The 21,561-nt window shown below is 38.6% G+C and overlaps 1 protein-coding gene across 3 annotated transcripts in view; it reads left to right on the forward strand.

Annotated features, from left to right (window-relative positions):
- Positions 1-21,561, forward strand: part of KCNQ3 (potassium voltage-gated channel subfamily Q member 3) — a 206,753-nt gene that overhangs the window by 177,211 nt on the left and 7,981 nt on the right. For all 3 annotated transcript variants that reach the window (XM_030502655.1, XM_030502646.2, XM_030502665.1), the window contains 7 exons: positions 950-1,045; positions 2,422-2,516; positions 4,183-4,209; positions 15,153-15,340; positions 16,448-16,550; positions 19,060-19,191; positions 20,809-20,907. In XM_030502655.1, the coding sequence (XP_030358515.1) occupies positions 950-1,045; positions 2,422-2,516; positions 4,183-4,209; positions 15,153-15,340; positions 16,448-16,550; positions 19,060-19,191; positions 20,809-20,907 (740 nt within the window). The remainder of the gene's footprint in view (positions 1-949; positions 1,046-2,421; positions 2,517-4,182; positions 4,210-15,152; positions 15,341-16,447; positions 16,551-19,059; positions 19,192-20,808; positions 20,908-21,561) is intronic.

Genomic DNA, 21,561 nt, shown 5'->3' on the forward strand with positions numbered 1-21,561 from the left:
CACAGGGCACTTCATGAGCGTGTACCCTGGCCCAGGTTAGTTTACTGGTACTGACATAGCCACACAAGATGTATTTTTAAAGGATTTGTTGTTTTAAAAATTAGGGTTGAGTCCACCTCACCCAGCTTTAAACACTTGCAAGCTGGAGATCTACATGTGAGCAATCATCACAGACCAGTAGTCATCCTTTATAACCAATGCAGCTGTGCACAGCATTTCATGTCAACTTTTAGGGAAATAATCTCCCTTCCTAGAAAAGATCTCTGACACCGGCATGGAAGTGCCATTTCTACCCACTACCAAGATTAAAGGGAATTTAGATAGCAGATGACAGTACAGGTATTTTTGACCTAGCCAGGTGAATCTTTCTCTGGCTACTTGAGAAATTATCTCTAAATTACTTTTGAAAGTATATCTGCTTTCTTGTGTTACCTGGCCAAATATTTGCCTTGTCTGCAAAGTCCTCAGGTAAGAGTGAGACAAGATCTGGGTGAGATGGGCTGAATAGCAACAGAAACCATCCCAAGTCCAGATTTTAGGATATTTATCCTTTACATCAAGACATGGAAAGAATTTCACAGAGAATGGGAAGTCCCACACACCCAAATCCAGAGTATGGCTAGCATAGCTCTTTTATCACACAAGCAAAGTTTCATTCTATCCTGAGTGGAAAATAATAAACCAGCTGCACGCCTCCAGCTTGGAAGGCAGCAGACATTCAAGAAACCTATTGAAGACCTTAAGATGATTTGGTGTAGCCTGTGGTCCTTGAGAGGATCATGGCAACCTCATGTCTCATGAGCTGAGCAACAGGAAGGGCATGCTGCACTGCACAAAGCTTCCATGTAGCCATCTCCATCTCCACCCACAGACCTGTTTCCTCTCATCATTAACCCACTCTTTTCTGAGTAAGAAATATCTAAAATCTTGCATCCCTCTATGCTTTCAGGGCATTTTGGGCTCAGGGCTGGCACTGAAGGTTCAGGAGCAACATCGTCAAAAGCACTTTGAGAAAAGAAGAAAGCCAGCAGCTGAACTCATTCAGGTTTGCAGCCACTTATCCCCTCCTTGAGAAAGTGTTGTGTATGAAGACTGCTACATCATGTTAACAAGGGCCACCACTTCCCCCCTTCCAAATTCTCATTTCCCATTGCAGGAGGTGAGAAGCTGTGTTTGTAGAGGAGTTAGGGGTTTTTTTTCACATAGAGCGAGATGATCCAGAGGGCCTTGCAGTTTTTGAGGAATCTTTCAATTCCCAGAATATCTTTCAGAAAAACAGTTTCTATAGTGTCTTTAGTGGCTTTTCTCATCATCTAGCTTCTGGAAACCAACCAACTTCTGCATTAGCGCCACGAAATCGCAGAAAACAAGATGTCGAAAACAGATTCTTTCCAGAATCCAGGTTTTGTCAGTTCTCTTGAGAGAGTGCTTTTATGTGCAAACAAAGTTATGTTGTCATTGATATGAAAACAGCAATACAAATAACATAATAGACAGTGACTGTTTCAATCAAGGCAAATGATGTAAATAGTATGCTGTAAAAACTGAAACACCCCCTGGATGTTCTGTTATGTCACTGGACAATCAGAGGGTTCGATGGGAAGAGACTCCTTAGCTCACTTGGATATCAGTTATGGCCTTTGCTACCAATTCAGAAAAAGAAGCTTAAAATTACTAGTTCAGGGGCTGACAAATTTGACAGGAGTTACTCTTAGGTGTGGAGCAGACCCTGATGGCAGTGAAGTAAATGGCAGCATTTCCACAGAGGGACAGAGAAAGATTCTGTAATATCAGATGGAAGCGTTGTTGTTCAGGACTGCTCGGGATCAAACCAGTCCTCAGAAGAAACAGGCTGAGTGGCGTATTATGCTGTTCTCATTAAAACCACTCGTTAGCAAACAGAATGGGCTGCAGGGATGAGCTGTGAATTGAATTCAGCTTTTAAATTAAAGCATCTCCACTTAGCAAGAGCTAATTTAGCTACAGTATTTTTTAGGTATGTGCTTAGAGAATTTTGATTAGAGCTAAATGCTAAAATAGAAAATTGCTCAGCAAAATTTCCTGTGATGATACACTAGATAGTAAACTAGCTTAAGCCAGAAACAGTGGACAAGTTCAGCAGTGCTTGAAGCTCTTTTAGATACACCAGACAAGAGAATAAAACAAGTTTAGTCACATGTAATGTCTTGTTGATGTTGGTAGTTCTGTTCATGTCCTGTTTCCTTTAACAGCCCTCCCAGATCATAATCCAGTGTCAATAATTTTTCCATATACTGACACTCATTTGGTATGGCTGATTAGTTACTAATCTCTAGATAATTATTCAGGTGCGTTGTTATGTTCTTTGAAACAATCTGGCTGCTGTCAGCTTGGGGAATAGCTTTACCTAACACTAATTGTTTCCTTTCCCTTGTAATTCAGGCTGCCTGGAGATACTATGCTACTAACCCCAACAGGATTGATCTAGTTGCTACCTGGAGGTTTTATGAATCAATTGTATCATTTCCATTTTTCAGGTAAGTGCATTGTCTACCTCCCTATTTTCTGTGAAGTAAAAGGACAGGAAACATAGACTTTATACACATCAGTGAGGCTTTTGTAAGTAACCAGTAGCCGCCAGTTAAATTCATTGCTGAGAATGAAAGACATGCTTTTGGCTTCTGGATCCATTTCTTCTCCCTTCCCTTGGTGGGATGTATCAGGGGCACATGGATTACTTCACCAGTGGTTCTCATGCTGGTGATGCCTCACCATCAGCTTCCATTTGTAAGACTCAGGATTTTATTGCCCTGGAAATCTCAATTTCTCACTCTGTAATTTTGATCCTGATAAAGTTTTATCCCTGGATTTCAGAAGTGCCTGTATTTCTCACATCCTCTATGATGCAGTTGTGTATTTTAGGTTATGAGCTATGCTGAAAAATCTCGCTTTTCCTTCTTTAACTCAACAGGCCTGAGAATTGTGCTGTTCACAGAGGTGACCATGTCATATGAACATAATTAATGCTTGTTAAAGGCTTGTCTTTTGACCATACCAATTGCTCAAGGGAATAATTCAGTGGAGGACAGCCAAAGCATGTTTAAAACTGTCTCCCACTGAAACTATTAACTGAAGATTCACAAGAAACTTCTTTGGGGAGTTGGGGTCATGGCTTTATTTTAATCACCACTTCTGAGTTCAGCGGAAAATATTCCATACATAAATACATTCAGACTTAATGGATGCTCATATGTTTATGGATATGAGACTGATCCTCATTTTTCTTGTCTTTCAAACAGGCACCTTCCTCACACCTTGAGGTCTTAACATTTTAAAATGTTTGCCTCATGAAAACCAAGACTTTTAGCTATAGACTATCAGCTGCTAATAACGGACATTACTTACCCAAGTTTATGCTTAAACTTTCATTCTGGATTTGCTGTTATGCCTCATTCTGGAAAAAAGAAAGTGCCCTGAAACTACTGCTCAGCTCAAACAGAGGTCTCCACATATAAGTTGTGCTCAATGAGCTAATACTGCTGCTTAAAACTGACTTGCAAAAGCATTTCAGGCTCCTACCTTCACAAAGGGCAAATAAGAAATGCTCTCTCTTTCTTTATTATATTCACAATATATTTCTTTAAGATTGATTTCACATATGTCAAAAACGAAATATCTTACGAGAAAGCACCACAATTGTTGAATTAAGGCTTAGTGTATTATTTCGTCTTTTTTGTCCCTTCTCTATCTATTCCCATGTTATCCATTACAGAGTCATTTCTAGAGGGTTTCTTGACCTCAGGTTTTGTCCAGAGAATAATTCTCAGGCTCACCTGGTGTCTAGACTCATTACTGTGACTTCAAGCTTGTTCATTGTATGTAGGTTCTTCTGTGATTCAAATGTGACCTGAAATTTAAGAGGTGCTTTGCAAATAAGGTCCTGGGAGAGAGGGCAGTGGAGTTCATTTCTCACCAAAGACTTGATTGCCAGTCTAAGCAGCACAGATTGGTTTCAGGAACCTATACCACTTTTTTTGCTTTATGGCTAGTTGAGAATGTAGCTTTTATTCTGCTATCACAGAACAAAAGAGGTATAAGCTATTAGCAATAGATTTGCAATTTATGTTTAAAAAAATCTGCTGAATTTATTATGTAATTCTTCTCTCCTTGTTTTCTTGTAATGCTTCCTCTCTTCTATAAAAGGAAAGAGCAATTGGATGGTACTGCCAGGTATGTAGCTGCCATTGTTATAGCCTTGTTTTAATACAGTTGTTGAAGGATGCAGGTTAAATGGTTCTTTGTGGATTCATGAGCTGTTAAGCAAAACATGCTACTAACATCACAGGTAGTCATTAGAAATGATTAACCAATCCATTTCCTAATTGCTTGCTTTTTTTTCCCAATTTAACAACACAGCTAAAATACTAATCATATAAATTCAGTGTTGCTTGCTGATTGTCTGTAAACAGCTTTATTGTTTGTTATGATTAATCATAGTCTATATTTCTCCTGATCCATGCCAGAAAACCAGGATTTAACATCCAGATTGTTCTGGGGTGACTTTAAAGTTCTGCTTCATGTTATTGTTTAACAGTCCTGTACAGAGCGATGTTGCCATGTAAGGGATCAAGTCTGTGTCAATTCACCATGTGCAAAGATTTCTGGACGATAAATACTAAGATGGATGGCTAAGATGGATCAGCAGCATAGTCAATCTCTCTGGCAGTACTAAAAAAGATACATTAGTTTGAGGCCTTGGTCCCACCCCTGCTGAAACAGATGGGAAAGATCCCAGTCACTTTGGGGGAATCTATAAGCAGAGAGAATGAAGGAATCATCAATCCTAATACTGGTCAGTCACTGAAGACTACAGCAGAGCAGTCACTGCCAGTTAACCTGCAAGGTCTCAGATGGAAATGATATATTTATAACCCCTTCAGCTAAGTTGCAGATTTAAAAGCACATAATTCAACTTCTTAGGCTGAAAATGTGAAATACTTAATGCTAAACTGCTATCAATGGATCATCTACAATGAAAGTCAATAACAATTAAAAGGATGAATAGTTCCTCAGACCTGTGCTTAAGCTAGTTCTGTTTGCATCCCCATTTACAGCACAGAGAAAAAAAGCAAGAATTGTAGCAAAATTTGAAAGCTGTTAGTCAGTGCTCAAGCCTGGGTTCCAGACACTGTCCTGATGAAAAGTTATCTTTTTCTTTTTGTTTTTAAACATTTCATGCCACACATGACAGCTTCAGTAAAGGAAGGGTGGAAAAACCATTCATACTTGCTGTTCTGCTATGATTTTTTTGGGTTCAAACAGAAAAGAGGAACCTATCCCAAGTTTTCTCACTATATAGGCAAGTGCCGTAGTGCTGAATTATTGGGAAAAGATGTCTTCCCCCTCCTGCCACCATCATCATGTGCTAACCTGCTCCTCTTCGAAGACTGCCTGTATGGGAGTACCTAGTTTGTGAACCCCTATGAATCTTGAGTACTGTACATCCATGACATGCCCAAGCTAAACAGTCATGAGCAAGCTCAGTTGTATTAATGTAGATGTCTGGAGATTTTAGCCATCTCCAGTTTGGCAGCAGCTGAATTTTGGTGTTTAATATGTAGAAGAGAGCTTAGGAGCTAAAATCCTTTTTGAGGATGTAACTCCATACATAAGCCAAATCGTGTTCTGACTCAGATGCAGCAGCAGATTAAAAATAGGCAAGTGAATGATTGCTGCAGTTTGCTGTTGGTCACAGCCTCGCTAGAGAAGCTCCTGCACCTGCAGTGGCAGAACACTTTGTGGAATAGCTTCTGAGTTAGTGTATCTATCTTTAAGGTCAGTAGAGGAAGTCATTTTATGTTGACGCACTGGATTCAAAACGGAAAAGAATGACTCACAGCTCAAAATCTGTAAAACTGTAATCCCAAGGCCCCTTATTCTAGCTGGATATATCTTGATTTTATGTTGTGACATATATAATAACCTTCAGCAAAATAATCAGTAAACCTGCATTGGAGCCTTCCTGTTAGCACGAATGTGTTTGTGGAAGTAAGCATTCAATTAAAGGGATTGGAAACCCTCCAGGTAAACAGACAAATGATGGTACTTGTGGGAGCATCCACTGACTTCAGTAGACATGGGACTGAGCCATAAAATCTGGTTGTTTTGACAGTACCACCTCCCATCTTTCATAAAACTCTTATTTACAGACCAGATAATTAAAAAAAAAAAATCATCTTCCTCCTACAGTGATTTAGTATAGAAAGTATTACTCATACTTCATTGCAGTTTGTGTTTAAGGCTCTATTGAAATAAATGAGCAATAAGGGAACACAGTCCTACTGGAGAGAATAGCCCATGAGTGCACTCAGTCTCCAGGTTCTTGCATCAGTTAAGTACTTAATGGGAAAGTTGTAGCAATAAACTACTTTGTCTGAATAGTGGTTGGTAAAGGAGAGAGAAGAATTGGTCCAAAGCTTGCCCAGAAGAGTCAGAAAAATTAACTGGTTAATAAACTAAAAATAAAGCCTTTCTGTCTGAAAACCTCAGGGTGGGTGACAATTTCAGCAGCAGGGTTTCTATTCAGTGGTGTGATGGCTCTTTAGGAACTTCACAGTAATAGAGTTGAACTCTCTGACAGATCCTTCTAGGATCAATCTTTGGAAGCAGGAGTTGGCATCACGACAAAGTCACAGCTAGATGCAGCTTCTTGTTGTTCTTAGACCATTTGGGAAAAACACAGAGGAGACAACAGAGTGGAAGAGTCCCTTTCAGAAATTGGATCCCAAGGCAAGTCTGCAGGGAAGGACTTGTGACAGTAGAAAGCCAATTAAAGTTTGGCAGCAGGCCAAGGCTTTATTGAAGCTCCCTTTAAACTAAAACTGTGAAGATGTGAGATATGATGAAAAGCACTTTGGACTACCCTTCAGCTAAACAGTAGGCTGGGTTCTGTAAGCAGTGAAGTGGTATACCTGATGCTGCTCTCTCAAGAATAACATTTTCCCTGCATGCCTTCTATAGTCCTCCAAACCAGGAGGAACTGGGGTTGTGTTAGTCATTGCTCACTGGTGAGTTTACTGACCTCACGCCAGAGATGCCACTGGCTTTTTCTTCCTTAATCAATGCCATAACCTACAACCCCATGAAATCTAATCCTTCCTATTATGTGAGTGTGAAAGAGTGCATATAATGTGGTGCATTTTTGTATTGCCAGTAGTAATAGCATAATGAAAATAAAATCATATTTTTCAAGGTGGAAAATTTCACTGTCAACATTTCTTCTTAATATATCTGCCCAAAACAGGAAGGAGTAAAAACCCACTCTGATCTGCACACTACATTAACTACAAATGAAAGGCTGTTCCCATTCTTTTTCATAGAGCTTTTCATGGGTGATCATTAACGTCTCATCTTAATAACTTTTCTTCACTTTACAGTAATGTCATGTTTAGTAGGGAGTCATTCTTTGGATCAAGCCTCACAAGAAAACTTAGGTATATACATTCAAGTAACAATCGAGCCTTACTCTTTTCATATTTCTTGCATGCCATTCTCTGCCTGCACTTTCTGTTTTTACTACAGTAGTTCATTTAACCACCATAAAAAGGGGCGATAAGATTGAAAAGTTATTTAAGCATAAAAATAAAGTTGCATGACCTTGCAGATAGTTTATTGTTCTGCTGTTCAGAAAACATGGGTATAATCTTGGCTCTGCCAATGATCTGCTTAGAAACAAGTGCTTTTCTCTGTTTCCACAGAATGAGAATGATACTAACCTACTCTGCAAATAATTTAGAAATTTACTGTAAGAAAAATATACTATAAGAGCTAAATAACATTCCTTATGCAGTCCCAACCCTGCCAACACAAATTCATGCAAGTTACTTTGCATCTGAGTTCAGTAGAACAACATCTCCGCATGTGTATTTGCAGGCTCTGGTTCAGCAAATGGAAAACAAGTGGATACTTTTGATCATCTGAATAAAGTTAGTGACATGCTTAAATATCTTGCTGAACTGTGACCTAAAATGTGGGGCAAGAACTTTATTTTCCTGCAGAGAGACGTAGAAATCATTTGTGATGCTTCAGGAATCTGAAAGACATATCATCAGAAATAATATTTTGACTAAACTGTCAAGCATTTTATTCTACTCCACACAAACATCTTGCTATCATTCAACTTCAGCTTTTTGTTCTCATTCCCACTTCATTTCACAAACATGAAATCATCAACACACAACTCAGCTTTTCTAGCTGAAGCTCTTCAGCTTTTGGAGAGCTGCTAGCGAAGCATTCAATTTTTCCATTGCATGATTGGCCATGCAAAATATTCAAAAGACATTGATTTTGCAGTTTGTTTTGCCTTCTACTGGTTGATACATGGAGATATGTTCACTGCAAAGTAAAGAGTAGGTCAACATCCGTGTGATTTCTACCTACATTGCTGGCTGCATCCATCAAAGGAAAATATCCATCCTGTTTTCACAAAGAATCAAACTTGGATCATTCTCCTCACGGATTTACGTGACATTGTTTATTTTTATCCATTTCCAATCATTTCAGAAAGTGTGGATGAGAAAAGGGGCTAAGCAAAGGCCTTTAGTGTGCATAAGGGCTCTTTCTCTTTCTGAAGGGCATCAGAGTTGAACCCAAGTCAGGACTTGTGTTAACGTTTCTGGGCAAATAATCTGGATGGTAGGTGAGTCTGGATTTAGTCACGCCTACTCTTAAATACCAATGAGGACATACACCACCAGAGGGGGTCAAAATTGCATGGCTGAAAAGGGATATTTCCTCCTCAGATATTAGAAACAAGCAAATTTAGACCTCAAGATTCAGGGTGCAAAGTAACTTTTTACATGAGTTGTCAAGAAGTTGTACTCAATTATTTTGAGATTGAACATTTTTCTGAGATCCTCTCTATAGCAAAGAATGTTACTTGGTAAAAGGGAAAGCCAATTGGCCAAAGTTCAGAAGTGCCTCAGAAGTGTAGAATGCTCTTTGGTTTATATTAAGAAAACTCATGGACTCTCTCAGATCAGTTCAATGTGTTCACTGCAGGATTCATGACTGTCGTCATAATGCTAGTTTTGTGCTAATCTATTTGGAATAGTCCAAAGCAGAATACTTCTGGAAATCTCATTTGGAATGTTTGATTTTCCAAAGCTACGTTCACTCATATAAGTACAGCTGATAATGTACTAAAATACTGGAGTAAGCATGACTGCCTTTTGCTTCCAGTTACTTGAGACCAACTATATCTAGTGATTAGCTAAACTTTGAACAATATGGAAAAGTTTCTTAGTTGCTATTAGACTTTATTAGGAGAGAATGGTAAATACATGGAAGAGGGCTGTGTTTGATTCACTGTTAGCATTAATTCATTATTTTTCTTCTCATACATGTACCATTTGTTTATGAAACTCCAATACTAGGCAAAACACAGAGAGGAGAGTATCTGGCTTGCATGATGGGATGTAACTGCATTATTTCCTTGCATGACTGTTTCTGGAAAAGTATTTCTAGTTCAGTGGTTCCCACTCTTTGTTTTGAGCAAGAGAAAAACATCTGCTGCAGAAGCCTGCCATGTCCTGTATATCCAGCCACCAAATTCATCTCTCAGATGGTCCAAAATCATTCCCACTGCTCTTGCAGAGCAAGAATCTGAGAGCTGAATTTTCCTTTAGGTACAAAGCTTTCAAGCCAAACTGTCTGCACTGCTTCTGCCTTCCTCCCTTTATGGAGGTGTGTATCTACACAGAGTTAAGCAGCTTTCATTCTGGGACTCAAATTCAAAGATAAAGATTTGGGGAAAATTTTTATTCCCTCCAAGGGAGAGGATGCAATAGCATGCAAGACAAGCAGTGGCAACATATCCAAGCTAGTTAGAGAAACTACCCTGTGCTTTTGGGATACATTTGAATCCCCTAGTTTCTGGAACTGCGTTGGAAGTCAGGAATCACATTTTAGTGACTGTAAGGAAGCCAAATAAAGTCAAACCACTGTCCCAATGGGAGAAAGAGTAGATAATATCAGTAGGAGGAGCCTGAAAGACAAGCAGCAGTACATGACCCTGTGGGTGGGAACCACTGTCCTAGCCATTCTCATGAAGGATGATGTGATTCGCGCATGCTTCATACTCTGAGACCGAGCCATGAGCATGCTGTTTTAATGAAGGAGATTGTGTCATGAGAGCAAATGTTTCCTAAGTTTTTTTTAAACAGCACAATGAAAACAAAAACCCCAGCAGACCCAGATTTCATCCCTTGGAAATGAGAATGAAGTCCATTTTCTTTTTCTGATGACAGCTAGTCATTATCTGGAAAGAAGCTTGGGTTTTGTTTTGTTTTTTTCTGTATACAATATATTGTTGTATTTTTTCATGTGAAGCTGATGAATTATTTTCTGATGATTCCACTGCTCTGGCTGCCTGGATATGAACACAATTGTCTATTGCATAAACATACTGTTATGAATCTGAATGTTACTTTAAGGGTTAATTATCAGGATTCAGTTAATGAGAAAGGCTTCAGCTCAGATAACTTTAACTTAGACTAGATACCTGCTTTTTAAATGACTTCTCATCTAGATCTTTCTGTAGTCAATAAAAGGAGACAAGTTTTTTAAACTGTAAAGTCATCCCAAAGTGAAATGAAGCTGAACTGCACTGTAGGTTGCTAACTTCCCACTGATTAGAGAAAGAGGTCAAGAGATTAATCTTAGACAGGACATTTAGCTTTTTAAATAGCTGAAGACAGATCAGATGAGCAACCTAGGATGCTCAAGCAACAGTCTCGGGGCAACAGTTCATTCCTAAACTGACACTTATCAACAAGGAAAGTTGAGAAATCCCCTAGAAAGAGAATTTGGGAATGCTTTTGGTTGATATTATCTACCTTAAACACCTCCCTCCAAAAACAACCATAAATGAGTGTGCCTACATATGCAGTGGAAAATATCACTGCAAATAAGTAGCTTTTTGTGCTGAATGCATAAAATTTTGATCTGTTTTGACCTATGAGCAGGATATTAAATTTTGATCACTCCTATTCCTGTATAGCTCCATGGCAGAGATTTCTGCATACATTGCCTATATTTCTATCCTATACTGAAAAAAAAAAAAAAAAATCCTTAAGATTAATGTTTTGGATAATTTGCATCATCCACTTACCCTTCTCCTGCTGGTCTGATCCCTATAGATCCTTGCAATGCACTTTATGCCTCCTTGTCTTTCGGTAAGGAAGGCAGTTATTACAGGAGTTTTAAGGGGCAAAATTTGGGAGATCTCGGTATGAAGGACTAAGCAAGTTTCTGGAGACAGAGTCAGAGGCCATATGTAATGACAGCTATCTTCTAACATAATATTAATCTGCTTTTTATAAGCAATAGCAATCTTCTGTCACACCTATTTTTTTGCTTCTTCATCTTTCAGGTTCTCTGCCTTAAATATATTCTTCCCTTGAGAATTTCTTTGTGTTGTTTAGGGTTGCTACACCAAATCTTGAGACATATAATACATTGATCAAAGCCAGTGTTTACTATGTGACCACCTCTTGCCTTTGAGGAAATCATCTAAGGTTCACTCCTAGATTTCATCTTTCTAATCTTGGAAGTTCTCTCCAGAAGCTCTTCATCCAAGATGTTCAATCTTGAAATCCTGCAGAATGGGTGGACTATAGTCTCCCCTTTCATTTGAGAGTCATTAGTGACCAATTGATACCCCCACTAGGAAAAGCTGATCTCCACAAGAAGCCTGTTATACATATGATTTTTTCAGACATAAAGAAAAATGTCTTCATTTTATTATCACTGACTGGATCTACTCATTCTAAAACTGCTTCAGTTTCTTCCTTCTTGTAGCTTGTTTCACCACCGTACCAAGCATGCTCTATTTTGATTTTCTTCACATTGAAGACTTCACAAGGTCAGACTCTCTAACATCTTCACACCCACCAGTTTATATTGCTTGGCTGGCACTGTCATCATTCAGCTACACTTTTGGCACATTTCTTTGCATTACAATCTTTTTCAGTGATGTGCCATGATTCCACTTTTCTTGACCATCCTTCTTGAAATTAATTCCTCTTTCAAACTTTGATTGTATTACTAATGAGACATAATAATTTATTTTCCATACTTATTTTCCCAAAATAAAACCATGCACAAGTCAGTCAGTTGACATTCACTTCTTCACCTTTATTTTACATGCCCTTTCAAAATTTGCTCATTAGCTGTCATCTTCTCCTGTGTATATTTTTTCCTGTATATGGTAGCTGAGTATTTGAAGAATCCAGATTTCACAGCAATGCCACAGAATTAAAACATCTGTCTTGTAAAGCACTACTGCTCTCAAACCTGGCCTCTGATACAGAGAAGTGAAAGTGATGCAGACAAGAGGCCACAGGTTTCTCCCTATCTTGTTAGAGCACAAGTCACTTGTTGGAACTCTGCACTCACCACCAGTTCATCCTTCAGAGCACCTTGGTGTATCAACCAGATCAAGATCCCAACCCAAAAGCAAGCACCATGGAAACTATTTTTTAAACAAGTTCTTAAGACTGAACATGAGACTGCACTACACGTTCTGTAGTGGTTAATTTGCTGCAGATGTCAACAGGTAACATCTATTTTTTTACAAAGAAGGAAGTAATCACTGATTTTTGCTCCCTACATTTGTCTGCACTTTATATATCTTCCCCCCATGACATGAATTCCTCAGGAAATGACATGCGGGCAAAGTCTGAGTAATATTAATACCATCCATTTAGGCCATTCTAATTCTTCAAATCCATGCTTTTATCTTCTGACAATATGCCAGGACTAGTTGCGTCTGAATACTTACACAAGTCCTTCTTAGCTGATACTTCCATACTTGCACACACACATGCACTTCATACATGTGATGACAGGGTAAGTGTCTGAATTTACTAGACTGCAGAAATTGCATTCACAAGTATTGTCATGTCAACAAGAAAATTCAGAAGGCCTGAAGAAACCTCTTACACAAAGGTTTAGTGCGTCCATCTTTTATGACAAGGAAGGCCATATTTCATCACCTCCTGGGTCAAAGAAACATTAATCAGAAACAGATGGTAGAGGGCCCCAATAATTCCTATTGAAAAAAGAAACCAAACAACTAAACACAAAAACCTGCAGCAACTATGATGTTCAATGCTCAGATCAGGTAGGAATTTTGTATGCTGTCAATTGCAGTATTCTTACCAGAGTCAACACTTATGAAAGCTGTGATGTGTCTTTGATGTCAACTTTATCATTTCTAAAAGGAATGTCCTAAGAAATTCCATTGTGGCGGGATACTGCAACAGACAGAACTCTGAGGTACAAATAGGTGTTTCCTTCAAAGAGGTGCACCAATGACGCCAGAGATTATAGAACTAAAAATAATCCACCTAACCAAGATAACTCCTTAAGCAGAGCATAAGTAGTTCTGTGAGTGAGACCCTTCACTAGCAGGGTCTGCACCCAAGTCTCCATCTACTTTTGCCCACTGTGTCCTTGCATGGTGGACCGTCCCTACAGTTGCCTCTCCTGCCAGCAAGTTTAGTGGCTTCAGCCAAGTATGCTGCACAGGTACCTCTGCATACCTATGCAATCTCTTTCCTCTGGTCACCACTGCTGTTCATCCTTCAGCTCTGCTCCCCTCTGTGGCTCTCAGAAACCTGCTAGCTGTGGTGGCTTCTTCCTTCCCACCCTTTAACCTGCTTGACCTGTATCCCTCACAGAGCTTCCCCTTGAGCATGTGTGCTCAATTCACCTCTCCCCTCAGCTGTCCCACATTGCAATGTCCAGGAATGGGCTAAAAGGCAGGCTTTCTTCCCATGACGTAACCCCACAGATTTTTAACAAATGTGCAAGTAACAAATATTTAAGCAGCAAAGTGAACAAGCAAATAAAGTATTTATACCATCTATCACTTGCAAAGTCTTCAGACCATGTATAAGCTGATCTACTTAATAGCATATCCCTTTTGTGTTGCTCTTTTCTTCGGCATTAGTAATTGTCTTTAAGCCTGTTACAGTCACCAGGCTGTTAGAAGGGTTATTGATGCTGGAAGATGTGGCAGGTAAATGAAATTCTAGCTATATGTTGTCACTGAAGGACAAATGTCTTTGGTCAATGTATGTGTAAGAGGACAGTGCAAGGAATCATCGGAGGAACAAAATATGTCAGTTTACTACAATTCATATGTCACCTCTATTTTTGTATAGTGAGAGATGACTGAAAATGAATGGTGAAGAGAACTGCGTAGTCTGCCCTACTATGTACCTAGTGATTGCTTGACAGTGCATTTCCAGTGTTTTGCTAATAATTTACTTAGTTCACAGCACATCTGACTTTATTTTACTCCTGGCTATGCACAACTCTTCCTTCTATGAAGACAGGCTGAGTACAGCTGGGGTTGCTGAACCTGGAGAAGAGGAGGCTCCGGAAAGATCTTAGGGGCCTACAAGAAAGCTGGAAAGGAACGTTTTACAAGGGCATATAGGAATAGGACAAGGAGGAATGGCTTTAAACTGAAAAAGAGTAGATTTAGGTTAGATATTAGAAAGAAATTCTTTAATGTAAGAGTGGTGAGGCACTGGAACAGGTTGCTCAGAGAAGCTGTGGCTGCCCCATCCCTGGCAGTGAAGCTTGGATGGAGCTTGGAGCAACCTGGTCTAGTGGAAGGTGTCCCTGCCCATGGCAGGGGTTGGAACTGGATAAACTTTAAGGTCCCTTCCAACCCAAACCATTCTATGAGTTATTAATTTAAAAGCCTCCCACAGACTCAGTACTTACAGAAAGCACTGAACAGCAAAGGCCAAGCATCCTTATAATTAGACAACATAACTGCCTAAGTAGTGGTGTTTCTCAGTAACATATCTAATGTGCAGACATGCTATGGGAGCTGAAGCACTGTGATACATTACATGGAGAGGATAGCAAAGACCCTCTGGTAACATTTTCAACATTGATACAAAAAATGCTCAAAAAAAGCAGTTAATTATCTGTGAAGCTTACTGTTGCTTACAAAGACATTGATGTGTTGTGGTAGCCCCAGCAGTGTCCTTGTGTACAAAACATTTATCTAGCCCATTATAAACTTAAAGCATCGTGAAAACAAGTTAAAAGTGTACAAAGGAGGAAAATGATTACTTTTGCTTATTTTGTAGCCAAAAGCTGGGTCTCTTGGATCGGGTTCGTGGTACCAATACTAAAGGAAAGCTATTTACCCCTCTGAATGTAGATGCCATTGAAGAAAGTCCTTCAAAAGAGCCTAAGAATGTTGTCTTGAATAATAAGGAGCGTTTTCGCACTGCATTCCGAATGAAAGCGTACGCTTTTTGGCAAAGCTCAGAAGGTAGCCCATCTGTGTTGATTTCTTTCTATCCTTCCCCTACTCTCCCCATTTTACTTAGTTCCTCTGCATCTTTTGCTGAAGGTTTGTGACTTTCTGGGCCAAGCATGGCTGGTCCCTGGTTTTACATGGCACATTTGGGGAAGGTCCAGGAAATGAATGCTGGAGTCCAGACGACATGGTGCTTGAAATAAGAAAATGGCCCTCCATAAAAGCAGCAATTGATATAGGATAAAGCCAGTGATGGAATCAACATATTTGACCTGGAAAAAGAGGGCTCACTGGGAAGTGAATCTGTATCCTAAAAAAAGGCACATGCCATCATGGCTTGGTTTATCAGCAGGGATGCTATGCTAAGGTAGCTCCCTCCTAGACTGTATCCAGCCCTGCATTTGCCTAGGTCCAGATATCCCAAATATCTCCTCACAGCAATCTCTTAAAACTTTGTTTTATAGAGTCAACAGCTGCTTCCCTCCCACTCTCTCTATGACTGCTGCCCCTCAGCAGATTTCCAGTGGGTGTCCATGCAACATTATAGGGCATTTTTCCTCTCAGCTTCCTTCAGCACACATTTTCCGCTTCTTACCTATAGCATCTAAATGGTCTCCAAATAAGTTTCTTCTTTATTGTGCCAGTCCATCAGTGCATACTGGGCATACTACCATGGATGTAGTCTGGGTGTCTACACTGGAAAATTGATTATTCTCTTCCATGAAGGTACATGAGCTCCAAGCAGTGCAAGTGGGAGGAGAACTTGGCCTGTAGCTTCTACATCTGTTTTAGCCTTATGTAAAATAATTTTGGCAAAGATTTCTCTTTGTAAAATCTTATAGAAGTAGGAACTTTTAAATCCATTGGGAAGGAAGAAAAGTTCCCAATGTTTCTGAAATGCTGGAATCTGAGAGGAGATCCCTCAAACAATGTCTTACAGCTGTCCCAGCAGAATTATTAAAACCCTTTCAAGAGCTGAACCTCACGAAAGAGGAACCTGCAAGAGATGTTTCTTTACTAAATTGCACTTACTTTACATAGTGCTTTAGTGAGCCAGACCTCCCTCTACATGCTGCATGGTCAGACATTCACAGAGCTGTTTTTTGACCTGCTTTGCAGATGCAGGAACAGGGGAACCCATGGCAGAAGAGAGAGGCGACGGTAGTGACTTCCTTATGGAAGATATGATTCCCACATTCAAGACAGCCATCCGAGCTGTCAGGTAAATGTCTCTGATGCTCCTCAGTGCTTTGCTTTGAGTTTGTGTTTTTATCCTTCAGGACACCACATTGCCATGTTGCTACATGTTGATTCATTGTTACTGTTCTTGCTTCTATAAAATGCAATAGATTACATAATTCTAGATATACCGAAAAGCACAAGACAGACCCTTTTTAAAGTCCTCTTTGAAAATATGCAGAGAGGGAAATATGTTTCAGTAACATTGACCATGGCATTTTTGCAAGATACTCCATAAATATTTTTATTATAAAATAAAATTCTATATAGTTCCTCGTTAAAATATGCTGTAAATACAGTATCTTGCTCTATTTAGTGACTGTCATATTTATGTAAAACTGGAATTTTAGCTGAACAATACACTCGGAGCTGACTCAACTGTTCCTTATTCACAGTTGTACGAGTGTGCAATATAGTTTTCAGCTGTCATCTTTTAATAGATGCTGAGGTCTCCATTTCACCAGTCTTCAGACTGTGACATGCATCACCTCTATTTTCATACCACAAGAGATATTCTCTATGGTTAGAAAACTCCTAGTAAGGCTTGATAATGTGTTTAGCACATCAAGCACATAGAATTCATTCACTTATGCTCCGTTACTTCTCAGTATTTTTTTCACTCTCTTGCCTTGAAAATGCCCCCATAGGAAAATACTCTGCTTTCATTGCACTTGCTTTTTATTCCAGAAGTTGAGTTTTGGGCCAGGAAGTTACTACCTTCCAGGTGAGATACCGCAAGTCTGGAGTGCCTCAAAATCATCTTCTTAGAAAAACTTCAAGGAAGATGGTTATAAGTATATAACCATACATTTATATGCATATAGCCATAGTATATATTCTCCTAGTTCTTTTCCAATTGGGTGCAGGAGAACCAGTCATTAAGAATTCCAAGTTTTCTCATGCCTGCTGAAATCCAGGCTTTGCTCCTGATACCCATGACTGCTTCCCTCCTGATGGAAGTCCCTTTATCCCTACTTCCTCCATAGTTTTCCCTTTCTTTCCCTGATACCTGCTTGCTTTAAAACATGGACTATACGTCTGCCCTGTTTTCCATCCCCACCTCTATGAGACACGCTATTACTACTTTTGCAAAACTTCCTTTCCCACATCCTGTCCAAATCTAATTGATTCATGCAGTTGCCCTTTAAACTTACTCATAAGCCAAGCTGTTTGCTGTTTGGTTGGTTGTTTTTGGTTTTTAATGTTTGTATTTTCTTGTACAGTTTACTCAGCCCCCAAATGCTAATGGGAAGTAATTCTTTCAGACAAAACCACTTAATGGGTTTTCAGGGTCATAATTTAAAATTGAAATCGATAATAGTGTGATTCCTATTTTCCATTTCTCCTTTTTAAAGTATGGTTTTGCTACTATCATAGGTAGTTTGGCTGAATAGATGTGTGTTCAATTTTGAAATCTTGAAAAATAGATGAGCCACAGATTTAAAAAGTCAAGAACCCTTAAAAAGTTGCAATAGAAATATCTTTGCTAAATGAATGTTTATACAAATTATAAAAAAGGTAAAAAAGCCACCAACCTTGAATAAAAACCAGCTCAGAATCTTAACAGATCACAGCAGTTCCTCAGTTCAAACCAATAAGAACGTGGAAATTCTACTGAAAAAGCAAACCCTTGGATCCTAACCCTGAGATTAAAGAACTAAAATACTTTTCATTCTCTGTGTATGATGTTTCTTTTCTATTTGTTAACCTATAAAGATATAACAGTGTAAACTAATGTATAAACAGAAAAAAAGCCAGAATGCCAAACAGTTTTCCAATGCTCTGGCCAGCACTGGTTCTTATTAGAAGAATTCTGTTATTAATTACTAGGACATTTTATAATAATAGTAATAAAAATAACAGCAATTATATTACAATTGTTACTACTATTATTATTAAAAATTATTATTACTATTATTATTACTACAACAATAATGTTATACAGCTGTTTATTCAAGGACTCTTCAGGCACCTTCTCTTTCTCCACTATTTGAACTGCTGCTGACTTCTGAACTTCCACATTTCCACCTAATTAACATTTCCTGTCCAAAATTTTCCCAGGTGCAAAATGAAAACAAAGCTGACAATGATACAACATTACATCTACTATAAATTAACTTTGTAATAGGCTGAAGCATAAAAAATCAACTTTAGTTTCACAACTTCAAAATCTCCCATGACTTGTGTGGTGCAAAATCAAATTCCACATAGAATTTTGTAGCTTTGAATCATTTCTAGTTATGATGTTAGTGTTGAAAAAGACATTTTGTGCATATAATTTGTTTTAGGCTATTAATTAAGAAAAGCCAAGTATTATGTATTTACAAATGTGGTATGATCTTAGAGATTCCCTGCTTATGTTTTATTATCTTGTTGTGAAATGACATGCTCAATTTCCAAACATCCGGAGTTATTTATCAATCATTCACTAAAACTGCAAATTATAATGGAATTAATATAAGAAGTTAATATTTTCTCTGTTTATTATGCAGAATACTACAGTTTCGTCTGTATAAAAAAAAATTCAAGGAGACTTTGAGGCCTTATGATGTAAAGGATGTGATAGAGCAATACTCAGCAGGGCATCTTGATATGCTTTCCAGAATAAAGTATCTCCAGGCAAGGTAAGAATCCTCTCATAAATGAGGAAAATGTGTATCTATCTGTGCTGGCAAAATACAAGCATAGTTTTCTTGTTTACATACAATGCCACCCAGGAGCTATGTCTTTGCTTAGTGTAGCTGGTCAATAAGAAAGCCTTTTCCGCAAAGAATAAAGGCAAGCGAGCAGCTAACACAGGTAACTGCAGCAGAGTTGATCACTGGCTCATATTTTGAACAAGGAAATCAGACTAAAAAGTTCTATGAATTTTCTTGACCATTGCCTTATTTGATTAGAGTCAAGTTTCACCTCTTCTCCCCTTTTTAGAGATGATAAATAAAAGCAATAGTTGCTCTACATGAACTTTTCTTTGGGCTGGATTCTCTGCTGACATGTGTCTGGTGAAACATTTCATAGAAGTGCAAAAATACATCAGCACAGGTTTTACATCCCCTTCACTGAGGTGTAAATAGACCTACATGAAAAAATTGGAATTTCAGGCCTTTGTGACTGTTCAGGTGCAAATTACCCCCACAGAAGTGGTTCATCACTATGTGATTTTGAGGCATGTCTGCAAAAATTTGTGCTGCTCGTATCCTGAGCCATGGGTGCAAGTCAGAGCTTGAAGTAGTAGTAAGCTTGTCTGTCCTTACTATCCCTCAATTTTTGTTCACTGTGTTCACTAGATCTCCACAGAGTGTAATTGGACAAAACAAGTGGGATGAGTCCTACTTACTGTGTCTGTGCATAGCAAGACAGCATAAGAGTTCGATGAGACATTGACTGATGGCCCAGCAATGCCTGAGTGCTTAGCAATACTTAAGTAGCTTTGTGAAATTTGCCTTGAGTTTTTTTAAGTTCCATTTTCACAACTTCATGGGGTACCATGAAGCCAGGCAATGTATCTGCTTGGATCATCTGATAATACAGATAACTGCTTGGTGGACTAGTGATGACTGATATTTGGTGTGTGGGCTTAATGAACAGAGGTTTGCTTGCACCTGAGCAGTTGGATATGCCAAATGAAAGAATATATTGATATAATAAAAGAGTGTAATTAAATGTGCTGGAGCATCCCAAACAATGCATTTGGATTTGATCCAAGTAAATAGTCAATTAGATTCCTTGTGAAACTGCATTTTTAGTTATATTTTTCGAACTGAAAGAGTAATTAGTAAAGACAAATACCCCCACCCCAAATACTGATAATTAGGCACAATAACTGCTAGAATGTCATTGGTTTATTAAGAGTATCAGGAATTTCCATCTTTTCCCAAATTCTAATTTTCACTAAACCTGATGGGTCTTTCCTCCCATTTTTAGGAGCAGCAATTACTGGAATTTTTTCAGCAATTACTCTAGTTCCTTTGAAGGAAGTGATGTGTTTCAAATGGCAAAGTTTGGAAATAGTGAGCTAGAAAATTACTTTATTACCATGAAATTACCAGATAATTACAATTCAGTGTATCACTTGTGGACCCGGAACAGAACAAACACGTCATGACCCTCAATATATTACCAAATCAAAGCGTGCTTCTATTTTGAATCTTTGCTACTGTTTGTTGCAGAGATGCATAGCATTTTCTATCATGTTAGCATTTGGAGATGGACTTACAGAGTTGCACTTTTCTTTTTTCCAGAGTAGATATGATTTTTACACCTGGACCTCCATCTACTCCCAAGCATAAGAAATCTCAAAAGGGAGGAGCTTTTTCTTACCCTTCACAACAGTCTCCCAGGTGAATTTTTTTATGCCTCGTATTTTGCACACACCAAAACAGATATAAAAATTCTATTCATACCAATAAGCATGACCTTCATTTATCCAGCCACTACACTGTTACAGTAACGATACTGAGAGGATATGTTGCTACAAGCTTCCCTAGGAACAATGTATGATGGAAATCTAAACTTAATGTCTTCTTAATTGTCTACCTCAGCTTCTCCATGGTTTGTAAATGTGTTTTTATGTGAAATATGTACATTTGATTGTTGATGTGATGAATTTCTAACATTCAACTAGTAAACCCACTTAAAAATTCAATAAACATCACCAATAGTTTGAAGGTAATTGAGTTATCTTCCTGAAGTGAAAAAAGTTTCACTATAACCCCCACCAAATGGCAAGCACAGAGTTTCAATGATGCTCACCAATGATTGGTGAGAATTATCGAGAATAAATTGCAATACCAGGTTTCTGGGTATGAAAGTTACAGCATGTTATTGTATTGCTGCATTCCTGGTAGCAAGAATTCAGTAATAAATGACATTCCTTCTGTTATTTACAACTATCAATCTGTCAATAAATACCCATGAAGAACCACATAAGACCATCAACAATCTGTCCCCAAAGCTGTTGTGGTTGCTCAGAACAAAAGTAATCTTACAGAAAA

Source organism: Strigops habroptila, chromosome 1, assembly GCF_004027225.2.
Source record: "Strigops habroptila isolate Jane chromosome 1, bStrHab1.2.pri, whole genome shotgun sequence".
Lineage (NCBI taxonomy): Eukaryota > Metazoa > Chordata > Aves > Psittaciformes > Psittacidae > Strigops > Strigops habroptila.